Source organism: Rhamphochromis longiceps, linkage group LG5 (assembly GCF_057381845.1).
Source record: "Rhamphochromis longiceps isolate RC_006_pf linkage group LG5, R_longiceps_female_GT1.1, whole genome shotgun sequence".
Taxonomy (NCBI): Eukaryota; Metazoa; Chordata; class Actinopteri; order Cichliformes; family Cichlidae; genus Rhamphochromis; species Rhamphochromis longiceps.
This window is the reverse complement of record NC_140561.1, coordinates 7,678,489-7,699,716: the sequence shown is the minus strand read 5'-3', so window position 1 is coordinate 7,699,716 and position 21,228 is coordinate 7,678,489. Positions and strand designations below refer to the sequence as shown.

At 42.4% G+C, this 21,228-nt stretch overlaps 1 protein-coding gene across 1 annotated transcript; it reads right to left on the bottom strand.

The window, feature by feature from the left end:
* Window positions 1-1,158: 1,158 nt before the first annotated feature.
* On the bottom strand, window positions 1,159-20,684 carry etnk2 (ethanolamine kinase 2). Its single transcript, XM_085405595.1, has 9 exons — window positions 20,287-20,684; window positions 15,300-15,437; window positions 15,090-15,211; window positions 14,483-14,623; window positions 10,898-11,040; window positions 5,854-5,937; window positions 5,601-5,761; window positions 5,430-5,503; window positions 1,159-5,137 (listed from the first exon to the last, which is right to left on the bottom strand). Exons 1-9 carry the CDS (start codon window positions 20,431-20,433, stop codon window positions 5,065-5,067), a joined length of 1,083 nt encoding a protein of 360 aa, XP_085261721.1. The 5' UTR covers window positions 20,434-20,684; the 3' UTR covers window positions 1,159-5,064.
* Between the last annotated feature and the right edge of the window lie 544 nt (window positions 20,685-21,228).

Genomic DNA, 21,228 nt, shown 5'->3' with positions numbered 1-21,228 from the left:
GTCTGACAATAATTTCACGGACCGGCCTTTAATAAAACCAGTACCGGTACCAAAAAAACCAGAAGATTTATTCATAACACACGGAAAAAGACCCAGGAAAACCGAGTTAACACTAAAAACCGATAAAACCATACATTTCACACCTGAGCCGGCGTGGCCCGGGGACCGATGATCTGAAGGACACGTGAAGTTTGGAGATCTGTAGCGATTAACTCTGCAGAAACTTAGTGACCTCTGCACTTTTACACCTCAACATCTGGTGACCCCGCTCTGTGATTTCACATGGCCTACTACTTTTTGGCTGAGTTGTTGAGTTTCATCCCCAGTGGCTTCCACTTTGTTTACAACAGTTGTCTGTGGAATATTTAGTAACGAGGAAATTTCACAATTGGAATCGTTGCACAGGTGGCATCCTATCACGGTACCACGCTGGAATTCACTGAGCTTCTGAGCGACCCGTTCTTTCACAAATGTTTGTTGAAGCAGTCCCAATGCCGAGCTGCTTGGTTTTATCCTGCGGCCACAGAAATGACTGGAACGCCTGAATTCAGTGGTTTGGATGGCTGAGTGAATACTTTTGGCAGTTCCTCGGAGAATGGCACAGTCTGAATTTGGAGTTAAATTGTTGGGATGTCGAATTTTTGAGAAAATTGTGGTTTTTATTTGGCACAAAAACTGCCCACAGTTAAGGTTTTACTAAGGTGATCACAGCAGGCTACTTCTTGGCCTCTTCATTCCCACAGAAGCAGTAAGGTTGAACTTTTCTCAAACACTACTCCTGGATTTTGGCTTGTTTTTTCTTAAATCACTAATAACACAGTGTTACATGTCATGTATTATTCATCCAAAGTTGTTTACACTTATTTTTCAGACCCGCTAAGGACCATAAGATTTTTAATATGTCCTGATACATAAAACCTTAGGAGGATGCATTTTCTTTCTCATGTGGGTAAAACAAAAAAGGTGTGAAAGGTTCCACTCCTAGGGAAGTTAGGGATCATTAAAATAGTCTGTGTGTTTTGGCAGGATGTCCCCCAGCACAAGTTTTGTAGTTGCTTCCTCCCATCAGGGCCAAATTCACAGAGTCAGCTGAGGCAACCGACAAATCAACAAGTCACATGCTAGTACATAACAGGACAAATCAAAAGCCAAACAAGGTCTTTTAATACCATTTCATTCTTTTTAATGGAAATATTTACTAACAACAGTTAAATAATCTTGCCACTCCTACAGAGGTGTGAAGGATCACTGTACAGTAAGCTTTTCACAGTATTTCTTACAATATTTACATCCCCCATCATCATCTCCTTTAGCAGTGGATGAGAACATTTACAAAGTCACATCTGCAAACCAAGCGCTGTGTCCTTTTACACAGCACTCTACCTTTCAAATCAAAGCACTTACAAAAAGTATATGTCAGCATACAAAGAAAAAGAAGTCAGTTTTCTGAACAGTATTTTGTATAATTAAGTTAGTACATTCACGCACACAAACATAGTTAATCTCAAATTAAATGCAATGCAAACTGAAGCTAACTGTTTTGGTATGACTGGACTGCAACAAACTAAGTGTGGAGTGCAGATTTAGAATCAATAATAAACAAACTGATTTTAAAACAACCGTATAAAGTGACGACATTATGACAGTGAACCGTTTCAATGGCCAGCGTGGAACAGCAAATTCAGACAGCCGGTCTCAGCAGTCGACACAAAAACACATGAAATGGATGCATTTGTCTGGAAATGGGGATCAGAGTCAAGTTCATTTTCTGTTTGCTGTCACCTTACCCAGCACCCAGTCTAAAGAGAAAAAGTTGTTGCAGCATTGTGAATACGGATGCAATATTGTGTCAATATCGTGGATCAAATATCAGGTTTCGCTTTCTTGTCACGTTCGTTTTAACACTGGTTGGATGGATTTATCACAGTTGAGATGATGTGTTGACAGCTCAGTTAACGGTGTCTTATCTCACATTAGCCATCTCTGTCTCCACTCCCTGTTTGAGGAAGTGCACTCACAGACTGAGAGCAGTGAAAGACTTGTGCAAATAAATAAAGCCAAACATTTTTTATTTGGTATATTTGTCCGGGCTAGTTGTTTTTTTTTAAATTTGTTCTATTTGGCCACATGAAATCTGATCACTGCATCTTTAATGGGTGATACTACAGCAGTGGGTAAGGTGACCAAAGATCCAAACAGCTGCTAAATAAATGCAAAGATTAGTTGGAATGTGTCTTCAATTCATCTCCCACACACTCAGCGTATAAGATACAATGTTACAGGAACCTAAAATGCCTTCCCTTCAAAAAGCTGTCAGCAGCCTGTATAAGTGTCCTCTGAAGGGAATGGAGATATTCACCCAGTGCTCATGGAGTGCGAATGCCCTCTTTATCCCGGCTGATGTCCTACCTGGGTATTAGAATTGTGTGTTCAAGCAGCAAATTCACCAATTTGGCCTTTGCAAATGCACCAAGCTGATTACTTCACTGTTAGTGGCATAAAATAAGTCTCTTGATAACATTTAAATAATAAAATTCACTAAGTGAAGTAAAAGACTCCTGAATATGTGCCAGTGTATGCATCAATAACTTTTAAACCCAGTGAGTTTTGTACTGTTGCAATCAGTTCTTATTCACACTGAGGAGAAGAGAATTATTTTACCTAAAGTTAAGAACGATTAAAGACTTCAGATATTAACAGCACTCCTCAGAAAATCCCTCTCGGGTTAAATGTTCTGAATGAAAGCCATTAACATGCTTTAGTCCCTCTCTCCTGCAGCTCAGCTGGTGAATTATTAAGCCTTCCAGTTACACGACACCAGCAGTAGAGGACAAAGGTCAGAGCTCCCTCTTTGGTGCCAAGGAGGAGTAATACCCCATGACTTCTTTAGAAAGCTGCCAGTTCTGCTCTGCTTTTAGCCAAGTTTGGCCAACGGTGATGGAAACGAAAGGTTCCACCCCACCAGCTCTACCCTCTAGTTTTGCACTGGGATGCCCTGCAGTGACTGGGATGCCCTGCAGTGACTGGGATGCCCTGCAGTGACTGGGATGCCCTGCAGTGACTGGGATGCCCTGCAGTGACTGGGATGCCCTGCAGTGACTGGGATGCCCTGCAGTGACTGGGATGCCCTGCAGTGACTGGGATGTCCAGCGGGGAGGTCACAAAAAGACATCCAACTGCTTAGAAGCCTCTGGAAAAACTTAGTTTTTGAACTCTGTAAACATATCATTGATGACTTTATTGTCTGAATAGTTACTAGTTTCAAGTCTTACACTTTCCAATATGTAATTTTTGTACGTTATTATTCTTATTCTTATTATATTAATTATTAACTTATTACTAGTTATTATTGAGTCAGAAGTTAACTACAGTACTGTACGATTTTGCATATGACTGACAAAATCTGTGAGCCACATCTCAGAAAGAACTCGAGGCTTCAAAATGAGACTCTGCTCACCAATGGCTGACATCACAGTGCATTACATCCATCTTTTCTATACAGTCTATGTTTCACATTACACTCAATCTGTCTGGCCTTTTGAAAAAGGTGACAGGCTTGAACAGATACATTTCTGCTTAGTTAGGTGTTCAGTCAAAAGTTAAGCTGAAAAAAAATTATTTAATAACAAACAGACAAGCTAGATTTCAAAGAAGCCTGCTTTCTAAGCTGTGAGTACTTTTGTGCATTAATGATTTCTTCGTCTTTCAGAGTCAGATCTTTTTCCCAGGAAAACAGTAGCTGATCTCGTGACAGACACCCCCCCCCAGCTAACCCACGCCAGATTCTTTTTGAAAGCTCCACTTGATTTGACCCCAGATAAAACTTATGCAATATGTAATTATGTAAGAAGTTTTGACACTAAATCTGAGATGAATAGAGTGGATTACAGCATGGGACTGAGACTGGGCTATGATTTCAGGACGGTTTGAAAAACAGATGCATAAACCTCCGCAGAGTAAAGGGAGAAGCAACCAAAGACCAAAACTGGGAACTGGTGACCGATCAAAGATGAAAGGGTATAAAGGGAGAGGAGGACATGGCACAGGGAGGATGACAGAGGTGGTGACTTTCCAAAATGTCTGGAAACCTTAAATGGAAAATTTAACAGAGCGATGCGCTGTAACCATAAAAGTCAAAAAGGTGGAAATAATGCTCAAGGACAGGAACACACACAGAGGTCTCGTCTTTGTAGCCATCCCCTCCACCTCCTTCAGTACCACTTTCCAAAGAGTTGTTAACCTGAGATGTTAAATACAAATAAATAAATGCACATTTAGCTTTCCATTTGCTGTTCCAAACACGTGGCGTTTGGCATGAAACACCAACTAACACGCAGACAAGTCTTACAATTCTAGCAGCATAAGCAGCAGCAGTTTGCTGTGAATAAGTGGAAGATGTGGTGAAAGAAGCTGAAAGTGCTTCAACAGGAAAAACAGGGGGCACAGGAAAGGACACCCCGAGGAAAGCTCAGTGCAGAAAGCTACGGGCACTTAGCACCAAAGGTGATGGAAAAAAAAACGAGAAAAGGTCACAATGTGTTAAAATATGTAGAGACAGAGGAAGGAACACACACAAGACACAAACATACAATGGGACTAACACCAGGCTGCACCTGTAGTCAGTTTCAGAAAACAAACCATCGTCCTGACACTCTTCAACCCTCTCCTTCCTCTTGTGACATCATTACCAGCGTTGTGGAACATTTTGGTGTCCTATCCCAAACACAGACCTCTCTACGCCTGGTTCAGCTGCTCTAAGAGGAAAAGCGTGACGCTTTTTCAACATATATTACAAACGCAGACGAATGCACTTGCACACATACACACATGAAAGTTTTGTCATTCTCGGGCTACAGCGGTGACGTACGTGGAGCTAAAGTTTGGGGGAATCAAAGAGTAATTGCGCTTGTTGCAGGAAAAGGATGCCAGGCTGACCGAGGAGTGGTCCATCAACAGCTGGCTCACAGAAGCGTCTTCATGGGAGAGGAAGTCCCAGCATTTAACCTTCAAACACACCTCCTTCTGGGCTCCTCTCCTCGTCCTTCTGGCTTCCGTCGCCTCCTCTCACTCTGGGATCTGCAGGGCCATCACTGCAGGTTTAGTCTTGAAGTACTGGTTGAAACGTAGCACGGCGTACCTGCAGACGGAGAGACAGAAAAGACTGATTTTTGACTTTGTCGCTTGCACAGAGATGTCTCTTCTCTAAGATTTCTTCTTGGAATGTTACAAATGTGTTCTTTAGATAAGATAAAAAAAGTTTGTGGACACAATTTTTGGCAGATTGGTGAACCTTTGCCACATTCCCAAACACATTCAACCATGACTTGCTTAACTCATCTGCACGGATGTGGTGGTGTGTGCGTCTCTGTGTATGTGTGCGTGTACAGTCATGATGCTTAGTGCTAACCTCTTCACACACGCACACTTACCCCAGGAAGTCAAAATCGATGGAGGAGTATTTGGCTTGGATGAGAGCCCAGAAACCCCAAAAGAAGTGAGAAGCCTTGAGAGAAAACAAATGAGATATCAGATGTGTACCATGAAACAGCAGGGTTGAGCTTGCAAGAGATACTGTGTGCATCTGTCAACATCTGTCTCACCAGAGCAAACTTGTTGACCTGAACGTAGAGCGTCTCTAGCTCTCGCTGGCTGACCTCCTCTGTGTTCTTGGTGAAGAGTTTGTAAGCCTGCAGATACACCTTGAGCCACTCCATTTGCATCTCCCGACTAGGATAGAGTCCATAGTTCGGCTCAGTCATGCCTGAACAAACACATGGACGTGCAGTTGAAGGATAAGCTGTGCACCACCAACACATAACTAACTCATGTAAATCACACTGTGCTTTTGCTGACCTGCAAATTCATTGAAGTGGTTGCCAATGTCAAAGGCCTGGTAGTTGTAGCTGGAGTACTCATAGTCGATGAAGCACACATGACCTTAAGGAGACCAGAGAAAGGAAAACACGTATGTTACATTATTATGCACGTGGTCATTTACAGCAAAGCTGAAGGGAAGCAATATGAAGCACTCTTCAGGTACTGCTGCCACATGCAGTGCACGGTCACATGACAGACAAAGTCAGAGACAGTTAAAAAGCCTGCTAGCTGTGCTGCCTCTTCACTCAAGTGCTACTGACTGAACCTGAAGAGCATCTTTACATGGAACCGCTGTGTGCTTCAGTTAATCTTCCTTTGTTGGGGCAGGGATTGTTTTTGATGGTCATCTTGAGACAGCAGGAAGTAGAGGGATTATGTGACTATTAGACGCACTGGAGGGACTTGTTGGTCAAACTGTACACCAGTCATCTACACCTGGATGACCGGAACAAGAGCCAGTGAACAACGCCTTTGCAACATTCATGGAAATTTACATGAATGCACTGAAAAACTGCAAATCTTTGATCTTTGTCTATAGTAACAACAGTTTGTCGTTACTATAGACAAGGAGCAGATATACAAAGACCAGATAGACAGACTTAGCTGGGCAAACTAGCATGAATCCACAAAAACTGAATAATGCTTGTGGCTAGGGCAGGGCGATATGGCCAAAAATATTTATCACGATATATATTTGAAAATTTGCGATAACGATATAACTGACGATATAATTGATGCGAGACAAAATACAACTCCACAACATTACTAGCGCAAAAAGACAACCTTCCATTTATTTTCACTTAAACAAGAAGCTGGTTTTTATGTACATTAAAGCTTTATAAAAATGTAACAGTGCAAATGCAAATTCCTTGCTGAAAGTTTAACCAAAAGGCATTTCCAGTAGAAATGGGCTGACATATCCTGAGCATAACCATGTATAATATCCACTGAAGTTAAAAAGAGGTGCTTTGCAACATTAAACTGCAGTGTGCAGTACGTATTTTTTGGACCATAAGGTGCACGGGATTATAAGGCACATTAAGCGAAACAAAGCAGTCAGATAAATCAAACTTTATTAAACTCATTCTTCTTGCTTCCTCCACTTCTGTACCATTGATTCATTAATGTTGAATTCTCTGGCAGCTGCTCTATTCCCATGTTGTTGCAGTATATTAATGACTAACCTCGTATTGTGGATGGATTATCTCAGTTGTTCTCCTGACTGAAGTTTGGTCCGTTTACAGCATCCTGCCATGCGATTGCATTTGTCTCTAACCATGAAGAACCTTCACGTTAACTTTTATAAGTGGAAAAGTGTTAGTGTTCGTCCTCCAGCTTCACTGTTTATGTTATGCTAACATAGCTGTGTCGCTAGCGATCACGTAGCACATCATTATATACCAGCTAGCCCAACTTCAGTAAATCTCTCAGTCAAAACATGCAATATCATGCTTAGGTAACTAGCGAAACTAGCGAGCTAACTTCCGCTAGCTTGCTGCTAACTTCTAACTCTGTTAAATGTAATACATTTTGTTTTCATGGATGCCTGGAAGTTAAACTTCATAGTTACACCTGGTAAAGCAGCAATGCTGATCGTTTTATTAAAGATGAAAGAATTTAGACAGTTTTTAACTCTCAGTGCAGTGTTCGTTTGACCTGAAGAATACAGATACCAGATACCCAGCCCTACTTGTGGCTCCAGAGGTGATTTAGTAACAATATGTATGACAGTAAATGCTGCCACCAATAACTTACTAACAACATATGCACAGCTTGTTGCTTATAATCTAAGCAAAGGTTTTTTATTTCTCGAACTGATGGGGACGGAGCAGGGAGTAGTCCTTTATATGAATCCTGAGCTGAGTCTTTACATAAAGTCTGTTTTATTACAAGCAGTTGCACTATATAAACCCAAAATATATATCAGCAGACCTGACCAAGCAGCATTTTGGAAGATCCTGATGAATGCAGTGTTAATGAAACCACTGCAACTGGTGCACAAGCATAACTACACACATCACGCTCATTCATTTTTTTCCTGTTTTGCTTCTTGTTTCACGCTGCATGTGTTTCTTGATCCTACAATAGAGAACTTTTTGAATTGTAGTACAAGAGGTGCTGTTGCAAATAGGGCTGGGCCATATTATACCGTTCACGGTAATACCGGTATAATGTTAGGCAACGATAGGAAAATGAAATATCGCGGTAGAATATGAGTAAAACGCGCATGCGCAGTGCCTTTGTTTTCATACGCACATGGCCGATTGTTGAGTGAAATAGATGAACCAGAATTGGTTTGTAAAAATGGTGCAACCTCAGTGATGTGGAACTGGTTTGGTGTTTGTCCGTCAGATACACGACGAAGCACATTTTTTTTGCAGAACATGCAAGCGGCCGTCGTTATTGTTGTATTTGTCGGGCTAAGATGCTCTTAAATCTGGGAGTAATCTGGGTCCTAAACTCCATAATTCTTCAGGTCAAACAAACACTGCAGCATCACTGAGAGTTAAAAACTGTCTCAATTCTTTCATCTTTAATAAAACGATCAGCATTGCTGCTTTACCAGGTGTAACTATGAAGTTTAACTTCCAGGCATCCATGAAAACAAAATTTATTACATTTAACGGAGTTAGAAGTTAGCAGGAAGCTAGCGGAAGTTAGCTCGCTAGTTTCGCTAGTTACCTAAGCATGATATTGCATGTTCTGACTGAGATTTCTAGAAAAATTCAAACGTACAGCTCTGCTATCACGTCCAACATAAATGAAGACAGGAAACTAAACAGCACTGACGTTTGTAGGGTTACTGAAGTTGGGCTAGCTGGTATATAATGATGTGCTACGTGATTGCTAGCGACACAGCTATGTTAGCATAACATAAACAGTGAAGCTGGAGGACGAACACTAACACTTTTCCACTTATAAAAGTTAACGTGAAGGTTCCTGATGGTTAGAGACAAATGCAATCGCATGGCAGGATGCTGTAAACGGACCAAACTTCAGTCAGGAGAACAACTGAGATAATCCATCCACAATACGAGGTTAGTCATTAATATACTGCAACAACATGGGAATAGAGCAGCTGCCAGAGAATTCAACATTAATGAATCAATGGTACAGAAGTGGAGGAAGCAAGAAGAATGAGTTTAATAAAGTTTGATTTATCTGACTGCTTTGTTTCGCTTAATGTGCCTTATAATCCCGTGCACCTTATGGTCCGAAAAATGCGTACTGCACACTGCAGTTTAATGTTGCAAAGCACCTCTTTTTAACTTCAGTGGATATTATACATGGTTATGCTCAGGATATGTCAGCCCATTTCTACTGGAAATGCCTTTTGGTTAAACTTTCAGCAAGGAATTTGCATTTGCACTGTTACATTTTTATAAAGCTTTAATGTACATAAAAACCAGCTTCTTGTTTAAGTGAAAATAAATGGAAGGTTGTCTTTTTGCGCTAGTAATGTTGTGGAGTTGTATTTTGTCTCGCATCAATTATATTGTCAGTTATATCGTTATCGCAAATTTTCAAATATATATCGTGATAAATATTTTTGGCCATATCGCCCTGCTCTAGTTGCAAAGATCATGTTTCTGTTTTCCTTAAAACCTAGTAACCGCCAGATAAATCCTAGTTATTGGGAATGCTAACATTACGGCTGAATTAATTTGCTAACAGGCAAATGCTTTTCCCCCCAGAAACCAAACTAACATATAATATTTGTTTATGGGTGTTTCTTCTTCATTTGTAGAGCACACAAATCCTTTTTTCCGGTCATTGATGGTTATCAGCATGCTGCACTGTGCATCATGGCTAATGCTAACGTAGTCAGCTATTGTGGATTCAAGCTAATTTGTCCAGCTGTTTGCATTAGCCAAGCTGTGGTACAAAATATTAGAATTCTTAGTATTTTGTACCACAGCTTGGCGAACACATGTGACAACTATCTGTCTGTTTTGAAACTCCTCAAAGCCCAAGGCCATTTCTGTAAATGTTAGCACAGACTGCCTAAAGAATAAAAGGAAACAACTGTAAAAGTCAGCATATGATATTAGAGAGCTGTATGTGTGCATGCTGGTTGTTATAGATGCACAAACAGAAAGTTATACTAAAAGGGAAATATTATGCAAATAAAGCATTACTTTAGTAACTCCCAACCTTTACATGTTAACACCAAAAGATGTTTTTGTGCTGGTGCAGGCAGTTAGTATAACATGCCTCACTTCTAGTGACCCAGCTGTCAATGATCCACTGGAATGGGGGCAGTGTGGGGAGTGAAGTTAGAAGTGCTGCTGCTCATTCTGGTTGTAAAATAGAATCACAGCCGTGAGACGAGAAGCTCAGATTAAGGCTCAGACTGTTAGAGTTTGTATTGTTGATTGTCATTTATGCTTAGAAATATTTAACCATAGATGCTTAGAGGTGTATAATCAATTGTGTAGTGATAAGTTGTGTGATCTTTAACAGGCTACAGAGGCTTGGTGTGTATTCCACACTAGAATGCACACCTATATCCTGGGAGCATGGGAAAGTTCGTACCTTGTCTTAATTGTTTTATGGTAGGATTAACGTAGCTACGTCTGTTCTAGTCTAAGTGCTTTTCTGTTTAGATGAACTGCTGGACTTCCTCACCGGGGGGGGGGGGGGGGGGGGGGGGGTCTAGTCTACCCTCTTCCTGACCAAGGATGTTTGACCCTTTGATCAGCAACACACACACACACACACACACACACACACACACACACACACACACACACAGGCAAGGTACTCTTTGTTTGTATGTAGACGTCGTATGTTAATGAACCTATGCATATTCATGTAACCTCAATAAAAGGACAGTGGTACGGGAGGACGGACGAGAGCGACTGGGGTCAAGCGAAGGGACGGCGCTCTGTCCGGTCTCTCCCGTGCACGAGTAACATGAAGAACTTTGCCTATTTGTGTCTTGCTTAGCAGTGTAATTATATTGTCTTCAACGTTCCAGCGGATGGGTTCAAGCTACAAACCTATCACAGACACTTACCCTCTTTGCTGTTGTGGATGATGTTCTTGCAGAGCAGGTCATTGTGACAGAGCACCACAGGTGAGCCCAGTGTGGAAAGATGTTCCTTCATCCAAACCATCTCCTGCTCCAGCACCACCTTGCTGGGAACTTCCTGCTGTATTCTGGACAGGGAAGGAAATGGAGAGAAGGTCAGTGTAGTCGCGCACATTGTTGTGACAACCATTCAGAATAGCTGCACGCACAACACTGTGTCCACCTGTTAAGTAAGTATCACAGGAATACTTTCACTGGCCGTTTTTCACCTAAATAAAACACCTTTCATTATTTTGGTATCATGCCACGTGGGAACATATGTGAAATGAAAACAACTGAGTGCGACATGCACAGGCAGCACACACAAGCTCAGTGGGGCTCTGGCCTGCTGACTCCTGGGAACACAGTTGCAGAGAAACAAGTTCTCAGTGGACCCTCCTGGTGCTGGAGTCACTGTTGTTACGGCTACATTACACCTCATTTCCTGAGTTTTCAGACCTGACTACCAACATCTGATCTGCGATTTATTCCACACTGTACTTGAAATAATAACCTGGAGACCGCTGGAAGCACTGTGAGAATCATGTTCTTTGATTTCTCCAGTGCCTTCAACACCATTCTTCCCTCGGTTCTAAAGGACAAGCTGGTGAACTCTGGAGTGGACCATCACCTCACTACCTGGATCCTGGACTACCTCACCGACCGACCACAGTATGTGAGGACTCAGGGCTTTGTGTCGGACAGGGTCGTCTGCAGTACGGGGGCCCCACAGGGAACGGTTCTGGCTCCGTTCCTCTTCACCATCTACACTGCAGACTTCTCCCACAACTCCACCCAGTGCTTCCTGCAGAAGTTCTCTGATGACTCTGCAATAGTCGGCCTCATCACTGATGGGGACGACAAGGAGTACAGAGGTCTGACCCAAGACTTTGTGGACTGGTGCCAGCTGAACTACCTCCAGATCAACGCCAGTAAAACCAAGGAACTGGTGGTAGACTTCCGCAGGCACAAGCATTCTCCACTGCAACCACTGAACATCCAAGGTATGGACATTGAGGCTGTGGACAGCTACAGGTACCTTGGTGTTCATCTGAACAATAGACTGGACTGGACTCATAACTCAGACGCCCTCTACAGGAAAGGGCAGAGCAGGCTGTACCTGCTGCGGAGACTCAGGTCGTTTGGAGTGGAGGGCCCACTCCTGAAGACCTTCTATGACTCTGTTGTGGCTTCTGCTATCTTTTATGGCGTGGTCTGCTGGGGCGGCAGCATCTCTGCTGGGGACAGGAAGAGACTGAACAGGGTGATCCGAAGGGCCAGCTCTGTTCTAGGATGCCCTCTGGACCCAGTGGAGGTGGTGAGTGACAGGAGAATGGCGGCTAAGCTGTCATCCCTGATGGACAACATCTCCCACCCCATGCAGCAGACTGTGACAGCACTGAGCAGCTCCTTCAGTGGGAGACTGCGGCACCCACGGTGTGGGACGGAGAGATTTCGCAGGTCTTTCCTCCCCACTGCTGTCAGACTCCATAATAAAGACTTTAACTGATCAAGCACACACATCCATACATGTGCAATAATACTAAGTGCAATAATCCTTTCTGTCATCGTTGTATTTTTACTCAGTTGTATATAGTATTTGTATTCTATTCTTATCTTATTGTATATTTATTTTATTTTATTCTACTGTATATAGTATTTTATTTTATTCTATTCTGTACAGTTGTGTACTGTATTTATTCTTATTGTATTCTAATTTTTGCCTCATAACTTTTGCACTGTCCACTTCCTGCTGTGACAAAACAAATTTCCCACGTGTGGGACTAATAAAGGTTATCTTATCTTATCTTATAAACATTCATGCATATCCTGCACCAGTATTTATATAAATCTTTGCTCTTCTCATCTGTGTGCACATGACACAAACCTACTGAGGCTTCACGCATCACGAAGGGTTCAGCCCAGCTAAGATTGTGTAGTCTGATCTGATGGTAGTCCAAAGGTGGTCTTACTAGATAGCAGAGAAAGAGCTAAGGTAGTCTCATCCAAGCAAAAGCTAAGAGTGCTGAGTAGAAACCCCTTTGTTAAATGTAATGGGCTTATGTGGATTACTCCAGTATCAATCTGAAGACAGTCTGAGCTCAGAGAAAACCAGTGTGCACACAGGATGCACCCTCTCCTCTCAGATTTCCATCTAGCTAGCTCTCTCTCTGACACTCACTCAAACTTAACTCATCTAACATGTCATCCACAAAGGAAATGTTACTGAAATGATTCTGATTTAGACTAAATGCTACAAATAACACCGGCCTATTAAAATGAAGCGCAACATGAGGGCTTCTCAGATAGCAGTGTGCAACAAGTGTCTGCTGTCCAGGACCAGGGACTCTAGCTGTCTGTGTTACCAAGGACGGGATAAAGTGATCTGATAGACCGGGCTAAGCAAACATCTGCTGGCCCACTGAATGCCAAACACTCCCTAATCCAGTCTGCTATTATTGTTACAGTTATATAAGCCACATGCTGGACTTAATCTAACAGGGAAGAGAACAAAGATATTAGCTGGGACTGGGCAGCTGGCCAGGTTATAAAATGGTATACTTTATCTGCTCCACATGTCTCTGCCATGCTATCCTCCTTATTATATAGAGATGAATTTACATTTTCATTAAACACACTTCTAGGTAAGGCTGGGAAATTACATCTCTATTACATCTCATCTTTTGGCTGACAAATATCTTGGTGTTTTCTATGCTGCAAGCCAAGTGTTCAGTTTTATGCTAAAGCTACAAGTCAACGATATTTTACTCATATAAAACACAAAGATAAGATTAAAAAGTTTACTGTCTCCATGCTGCTTTGACATATTTCAGTAGAAATATAAAGCTTGCTCCATTGTTGTAATGAGCTAATTAGCATAGCAATAACATTATTGTGTCATTGGTTAATTCTGCCCGGCGTCTGACCTTAGCACGTTTACTTCTCTCTACAGACTTGATTTGGGCTATATCCCATATGCTGTCAAATCATGCGACTTTGCAGTATGTGTGCTTGCAATGGAACAGGAGACCTTGTATTTGCAGCAGAGCACCTAACTCTCTTCTACTGAGACTAGCTAAGGTGTATTGCTTATTTAGTCCTACGTGCTTTTTAAACAAACCTGGAAAAAAAAAAGAGAACTTGAGTCAGTGCCGAGTATTTCAGCTGCGTGACAGTCTTAATTGCTAACGCATTCTCAAATGGACAGTGCTGTGCCAACAGGAACATTTGTTAGCCTTCAAACCCAGAAATAATGTTAAAGTTTATATTTGGACATCAATACATGAACCGCACAGGATACAGTCGTACGCTTTTTGCAGTTATCTCTGTCATTTTTTATGCAAAGAAAGCCCAACTACCCCACTGCTTCATCACGGAGAACTTGCAGAATATTTCAGGCTCTATGCAAACAGCTTATGTTCTCATTTAACAGGAAACTCATGCTGGGCTTTATGGACTATTTGCATCATTATCACGGTGATAATGATAACCTTAACTTTGAGCTTTGAAAGTAGATAAGCAGGAGCTCACCTGATGTTGGAGGCTTGCTCTGTGAATTCTGTGGCTACAAGTGAGAAATATTTCCGCATCTTGATCCAGAGGTTGGGTTTGGGGATGCAGCCGTTGTGTGCATGGATGGCGTGGATACGAGCCATTTCCCTGGCTATCAGCCTAAGCGGAGACAGACAGAACAAGGTTACAGTTGTGGCAAGATTTCAACTACAGACCATTAGTATCTAGTTGTAAAGAATCCCCACAGTACAGTGGCAGAGTGTCCTACTTCATTTATCTACAAGGACAAATTTTGGTTACAGAGTTCCTGGAGATAGTTGAATTAAAACAAGAAAATACATAATGTCCACTACACAGAGCTGACGTCCACAATGGGAAGACTGTTTCACAGTCAAAACATTGTGTTACCAGATAAAGCATTCCCTCTAAATGTTGCGTTTCAGCTCAGAACCTTGTGGAATTGTCCGTTTTCTTCATTATACAGTTCTTTTTTTGTGTGTCCTGTGCATTTCTCCATGTGTCTAATCTTTGTTGTATGAGGCAGAAAAGCACTGATGTTAAAATTTTCACCATCTTTGAGTAAACTCAAAAAACCCATTCAAACATTGCTGTGACAAATTCACACCTGAGCAGAGTAGGATCTCTGACATCCTGCGTTCCAAGTGCATCTCCCTGCATGAACTCATAGCAGATGCCATTTAGAAAGGTGCAGTAGAGGCGAGGAGCACAACCATTAGCATGCAGCACCTAGGAGACACAAAAAGATGACAATGAGGTAGGAGCAAACAACTGCTTACATTAATTAATTTAGGACTCTGCAACGCGGCAACACTACCTGAAAGCTCTTAAGCTCATTGTCTCGGTCCACAATCAGCTCTGTTTTGTTTCCATATACTCGGACCAGGACTACGTCATTTGGACTGTCGTCCACGTAGCAGCCCACTAGCTTGTTGGTGGTTCCATCGGTGAAGAGCTGGAAAAAGATGAAACCACATCTCGTCTCAAACAGAGCCTCTGATTGTACAGCGCCATGGTGCTTCAGGACTGTTTTCCTGAAAGCTATTAGTTACCTCTAAGTCAACATCAACCCTGAAGACACCATACAGCTTTGACCTACATGAGATGAATATGTCAGAACGCCTCCGCAGGGTTCACAGAAGACTTGAGCTAAATGTTGAAGTGGTTTTTAAGTCATCTTACTAAGATTTTGTTTGAATAATAGTTGTACAAGAACATGAGAACAGGGCATGGTCAGTCTGTGTTAGCAAGAGCAGTGTATGGACAGTGACATGGAGAGGGATATTACAGTAGGGCATAAAACTCATCAAAAATGAATGCACACTACAGAGTGTAGTGGTTCAACAGCCCTCTGCAGCGGTCTACACAGATACAGTCCTCAGATAGAGTCATCTGCCACCATGTTCTCGACAAGTGGTTGAGTGTTTGTGTGGCATCCACCAAGCCCACTTGTCCCCTTACGCTGATGACGATGATGACATACCAACATTATACTGAGTTACTCCCTTTAGCCTAAGAGGAAACATTTTTATCTTGATCATATCATCCTGGACGGTACGGTGGTGCAGTAGTTACAACTGTCACGTCACAGCAAGAAGGTCCAGGGTTCAAATCCATCAACTGTGTGGACCTTGCATATTCTGCTAGTGCCTGCGTGGGTGCTCCCCATGTATTCTGATTTCCTCCCACAGTCCAAAGGTTAACTGGTGATGTTCTCTATCTGGCTACAGGATGTTTTTTAAGCTTGTAATGTACACCCAGTATTTGTTTCATATCGGCTCACGTTCACATTGTAAACGAACTGTAAATGAACCTCTCTGGAGTTCGTTTGGACTTTGGACTGTTGGTTCTTGGTGTGGTTGTTTTGGTCCACATGTGAGTGCAGTTACTATGTTCACATCCACACAAACAAACCGCACCAGTTGGGAAAACGAACCAGAGTTCAATTAAAACGGACTAAACAGCGTAGGTGTAAAAACACCCTGAGTGTTCCTTCATATCACTGGTGAAGACTTCTTGCACGTCGCCTGATCAGTCTTAAAGAGTGATGCTGTCAACAAGCTGAGTCAAATGCTTTTTCTAAAATGAAAAGTTAGCAAAAAGCCTTGTGTGTTTGAAACTTGGCCTTAAAAAACAAAAAAATCGGAGTGACAGCGTGGCTCCAGTGGACAGTGGTGGGCCGGTCCGTCCCGCTGCAGCGGACACAATAACAACATACACACTGCCTGCATCTCCCCCCAAGGACCAGACGCTCACTCACGCATATCTGGCATTCCACACGTGGCTCACCACAAAGATGGGCGACAGACATCCCTGTTATGACTATTCATACACAAGCATACACGCCTTTGCCAAAACGTGACTGATCCCTTCTGCCCGCCACACAATACGCTGCTAAGACCTACGATCAATACATCGACAGACAGCGATAAGCTTGGACCCAGACAGAGGTAAACATTCTGCCATATACTGCTTGCATGGGACATTGATGGTGGCATCCCCCCCTCAACCACCCCACTACCAATAACCAGCTCCCTGTAGGGTGACCTCACTGTACAGGCTGGAACAGGTTTCCTTTGACGTGAATCTTTGAGTCTTCGTTATGTGAAACTTGTAAGAGGAGACCATTTCTCTGTCGCTGCAGGCACTCTGCCATTTTCAGGAAGTGTGTGGATGTTTGGCAATAGACAATAAAAATCTCCCTGTCCAGGTGGCAGGGCCGGTCAGGTCTTCCTGTTAGCAGTGCAGGTGTATAAATCTACTGTCAGAGTGGTAGTCGTTGAGAGAAGTTTTGCCAGTCTGGCCTGGAAAAGTCGAGATAAACACGGTCACATCCTCAGCTGCAGGTGGCTGTTGTGCAAGGCCCAGGGAGAGGAGTAACCAGGATGTAAATACAGGGCTGAAGCAGCTGGGCTTAGACTGTGCCACTGAGGACTTTTAACAGTTCTGTAGCGCTCACTGCTCCAAAAACTTTGACCCAGCTACGACACAACAGTTACTAGATCCTTTTACCTGGAATCAATTATGCATTTTTCTTTCCCTGATGAGTCAAGTCTCTGTGGATTACCTAACACCACCACACTTCTAGGGAAATCTTTTAAAAAAAAGACTTCTTGGAACCACATCTGCCACCAACTGTTATTATATTACAATGAATAAAGGTGCTGATACGCACCATTGTCTACATACCCAATGGTACAATATGTCATGACGTTGTTATAGGGGTGGATGTTTAGCTCATGGCCTATATTATTAAAGCACATTGTTATTATCGTCCCACATCAAAGTATAAGCAAAAGCACAAACCTGAGGTAAGCCTATGACGATGAATTCCATATAAGAGTTTCCTTCAACTTTGTAAATCAACATCAAGGCTTTACTTCCAACCTTTTAACTTTGCATTAAACAGGGGATTAATTTGCAAATATTAGATATAGATTTTAATCCCACAGTAGGGAAATTCACTTGTTACAGGAGCATGAGGGTCCGAAAAAAAAGGGAATTATAGATGTATTCAAAAACAATAAAAATAAACAAATAAGGTACTAAAAAAAAAAAAAAAAAAAAAAAAAAAAAAAAAAAGTTAAACCTGCTAAAAATTAAGATCAATACAATTCATACAATTTTTCTCCTGTTGACTCTCAGGCCTGATCACTCCATCAAGACAAAATGATTTCCACTGTTTAAAAATTCATGACAACTACTCAATAAAAGTTCAGCTCTAACATAACGAATGAATAAATCGTCCAGTATCTGATAATGGGATGCAGGGGCACCAGGCTAAGCAGGGAGCCCAGATCTCCCTCTCACCAACCAGCGAGCCCTCCAGTTTATCCGGGGACTTATTGGGGTGTTTCCAGGCCAGCCGAGAGACAGAATCTCTCCAGCGTGTCCTTGGTCTGCCCCATGCCTCCTCCAGGTAGGACGTACCCAACTGAAACACCTTACCCAGAAGGCAATACCTCAACTGACTCCTTTCGATGTGGAGGAACAGCGGCTCTGCTCTGAACCCCTCCCAAATGACTCAATTCCTCTTCCTATGCTAATGGAGAGCTTATCTACAGTTCGGAGAAAGCTCATTTGCAAAGCATGCATCTGCGATCTCATTCTGCCTGGTTCTGCCGGAGGTTTCTTCCTGTTAAAAGGGAGTTTTTCCTTCCCACTGTTGCCAAAGTGCTTCCTCATAGGGGGTCATATGATTGTTGGGTTTTTCTCTGTATCTATGAAGCGCCTTGAGGCGACTTATGTTGTGATTTGGCGCTATATAAATAAAATTGAATTGAATTCTTTCCCCTTTAAAAGAACCAACAATGTCCTGTCTGCCTGCATCTGAATTTGTATTCTCAGATGGCTGGCATCACCATCAGCCCACATACCATAACAGTAGATGGCTTTTGTATGGATAAAAGGATAAAAGTTTTCAAACTACCACATGTAAATCTTACGGTTTGCTGACTTAGACTTTTACAGTGCAGGGTCACTAAAATTCCAGTAGTAATAATTTGTGACATTAATGTTATGACATAACAGTAAAGTATTTTTCCATTGTCAGGTAAATCATTTTTACAGTTTAAATGAGCTGCCACTAACAGCCTGGGCTGCTGGTGAGAAGCAATGATTGGTGGGATTTGACCTGTAAGGCAGGGTTGGCAGAGGTGTGCTCACGTGTTGGTGCCCGATCTACAGCAGCTATAAATAAATGCTGATTAGCACATCTAGTAGCACAGTAACTATTACGCTAAATTAAACTCAAAGTTCAAATGATTGCTGGAGGGCAAGCAGTACTGTTTTTGCCATTCGGGTGGGCGTGTCCCAGTAATCTGACATCACCTGAAAGCTAGAGAGACATGTTGGCTTGCTAATGCCCATCAGTGATAAGATACATATGACTGGGGCTGATGTTTAATCTCTGCTTTTGTAGCTGAGGAAATGTTCAAAGAGACGAAAGACTTTAAAACACTTGGAAAAAAAAGTTTATTTTACTTGTATAAAATGGGAACAACAACAATATTATCCGGAGACTCAGCCTATTTGCTATATCCTCTGTAGTGGACATCGTAAAACTGGAAGATGTTTTTTCCCAACGGTTCTTTGTTTATTAAAAAAAAAAACACACACACACACACACACACACACACACTTACACTTCTTTAGTACTATTTTTTAAGAAAACATTTCAACGGTTTAAAAGAAGAGACTGTATATCTTGGCCTCCAACATGTACACTCCATTGAAGTCCAAAATCTAGTGTGTCTAATATCATTAGGATTCACACACATGTATTTGGGAAGAAACGAGACACAACAATCAGCTGCAGGCTATAATGAACACAAAGCTCAGGGACCTGCTGTAACACAGTCTGTCCCTTTGAACTAGTAATTATTACCAATCACCGTGTTCCACCATCAGCTGTCCTCCAACACCAAGATGACAGCGCGACTTATACCAGCTTTCACACCGTCTTTAAGTGCCCTACGCGATGTGCACTTTGGGCATACACTACAGATAAGAAGCGTACCAAGCTTTGGGACATCCTGGTGCAAGTTTGCTAATTAATTAGAACACCTTGATAGCTACGGTAACCTATAAATGTAAATTTTCTCTAAAGCAAAACCAATTTAAACTTCTTAGTTGGTAAAGAAAATAGAAATAGTCAACTATAGGCGGTGCAATAAAATTAATTCAGCTAGGCGACATGTCAGGTTGCCACGACCCTCCTACTAGCTTGCCGGTGATGCTGCAAAGCTGTCAATCCTTTCCTAGCCTAGCATAATCAGTACAGCTAGCTTTGCGGCTAACGTTACCTTGGTCTTGACGTCGCTCGAGTCCCACGCCGGTCTCAGCTCTTTAATGAGCTTCATCGCTCCCTCCGTTACGTTGCGCTCGTCCACGAAAACTGGGATTTTTCTAATTACCGGCGAGCCCACGGGTACATGTATTTGCGTCTCCATCCTGCAGCAATTTCTCTGAAACGTTAATTTCCAAGCCCTTGGCGTAAATTTCTAAAAAAAAAAATTGCACCATACGAGTGCCGCTTGGTTTAGAAGTAAGTGTTGGTGTGGTTTTTGTGAGTGACCTAAGACTGGCTCAAGAGATTTAACACGCTGCTGTAACGTTGAGTTGAAAGCGGTACAGATGTACGATGAAACTGCCGGGTACTGATGGTCGTCGCCGGTTTTCTTAGGAGGAGTCAGCCAACTGTACCATTTCCTCCTAATTGGCTCCGCCCGCCCGGGATCATCCGATTGTACCGCCGGTTGAGACGCACTGCATTCGAGCACGCCCATTACTTCCGAAGATGCCCGAGCAGTGCCGGGTTCAGCCGAATGATAGCTGATAAAATGGAAAAATTAATTTTGAAAGTGAAGCCTGGAATTAGTGATGGGACGCGCTGCGCCGTCGAGAAATCCAGGAAGGCTTTTATCAAGCGCGTGCCGAGGCTTGCTTCTTTAAGGGCGAGTGACGTCACTAATGACGTCTGAAGCCTCGCTGTTTTAGCAGGTGGTTCGAGCGTTGGTGTGATTTATGATTTATAGATATTTAGTCTTCCTTTTGGAGTTTCACATCTGACATAGACGCGCTTGTTATCATGGAGCATGCTAAAAGGAGAAGGGCTGACATTGTCCTTGCAACATTGGAATTTCATAAATGCACGAATGGCTTGGCGCGCAAAAGAATAATGTCACAACAATGTGATTGGTCACTTGCAATGTTGAACCTGGAACAACATTTTCATGATGGTCTGG

Coding starts and splice junctions, on each gene's coding strand:
- etnk2 (XM_085405595.1), bottom strand. CDS start 20,433: ATGGAGACGCAAATACATGTACCCGTGGGCTCGCCGGTAATTAGAAAA. Junction 11,041..14,482: donor GAGCAAGCCTCCAACATCAG/GTGAGCTCCTGC, acceptor TTCCCTGTCCAG/AATACAGCAGGAAGTTCCCA. Junction 5,138..5,429: donor ATCGATTTTGACTTCCTGGG/GTAAGTGTGCGT, acceptor CTCCGTCTGCAG/GTACGCCGTGCTACGTTTCA.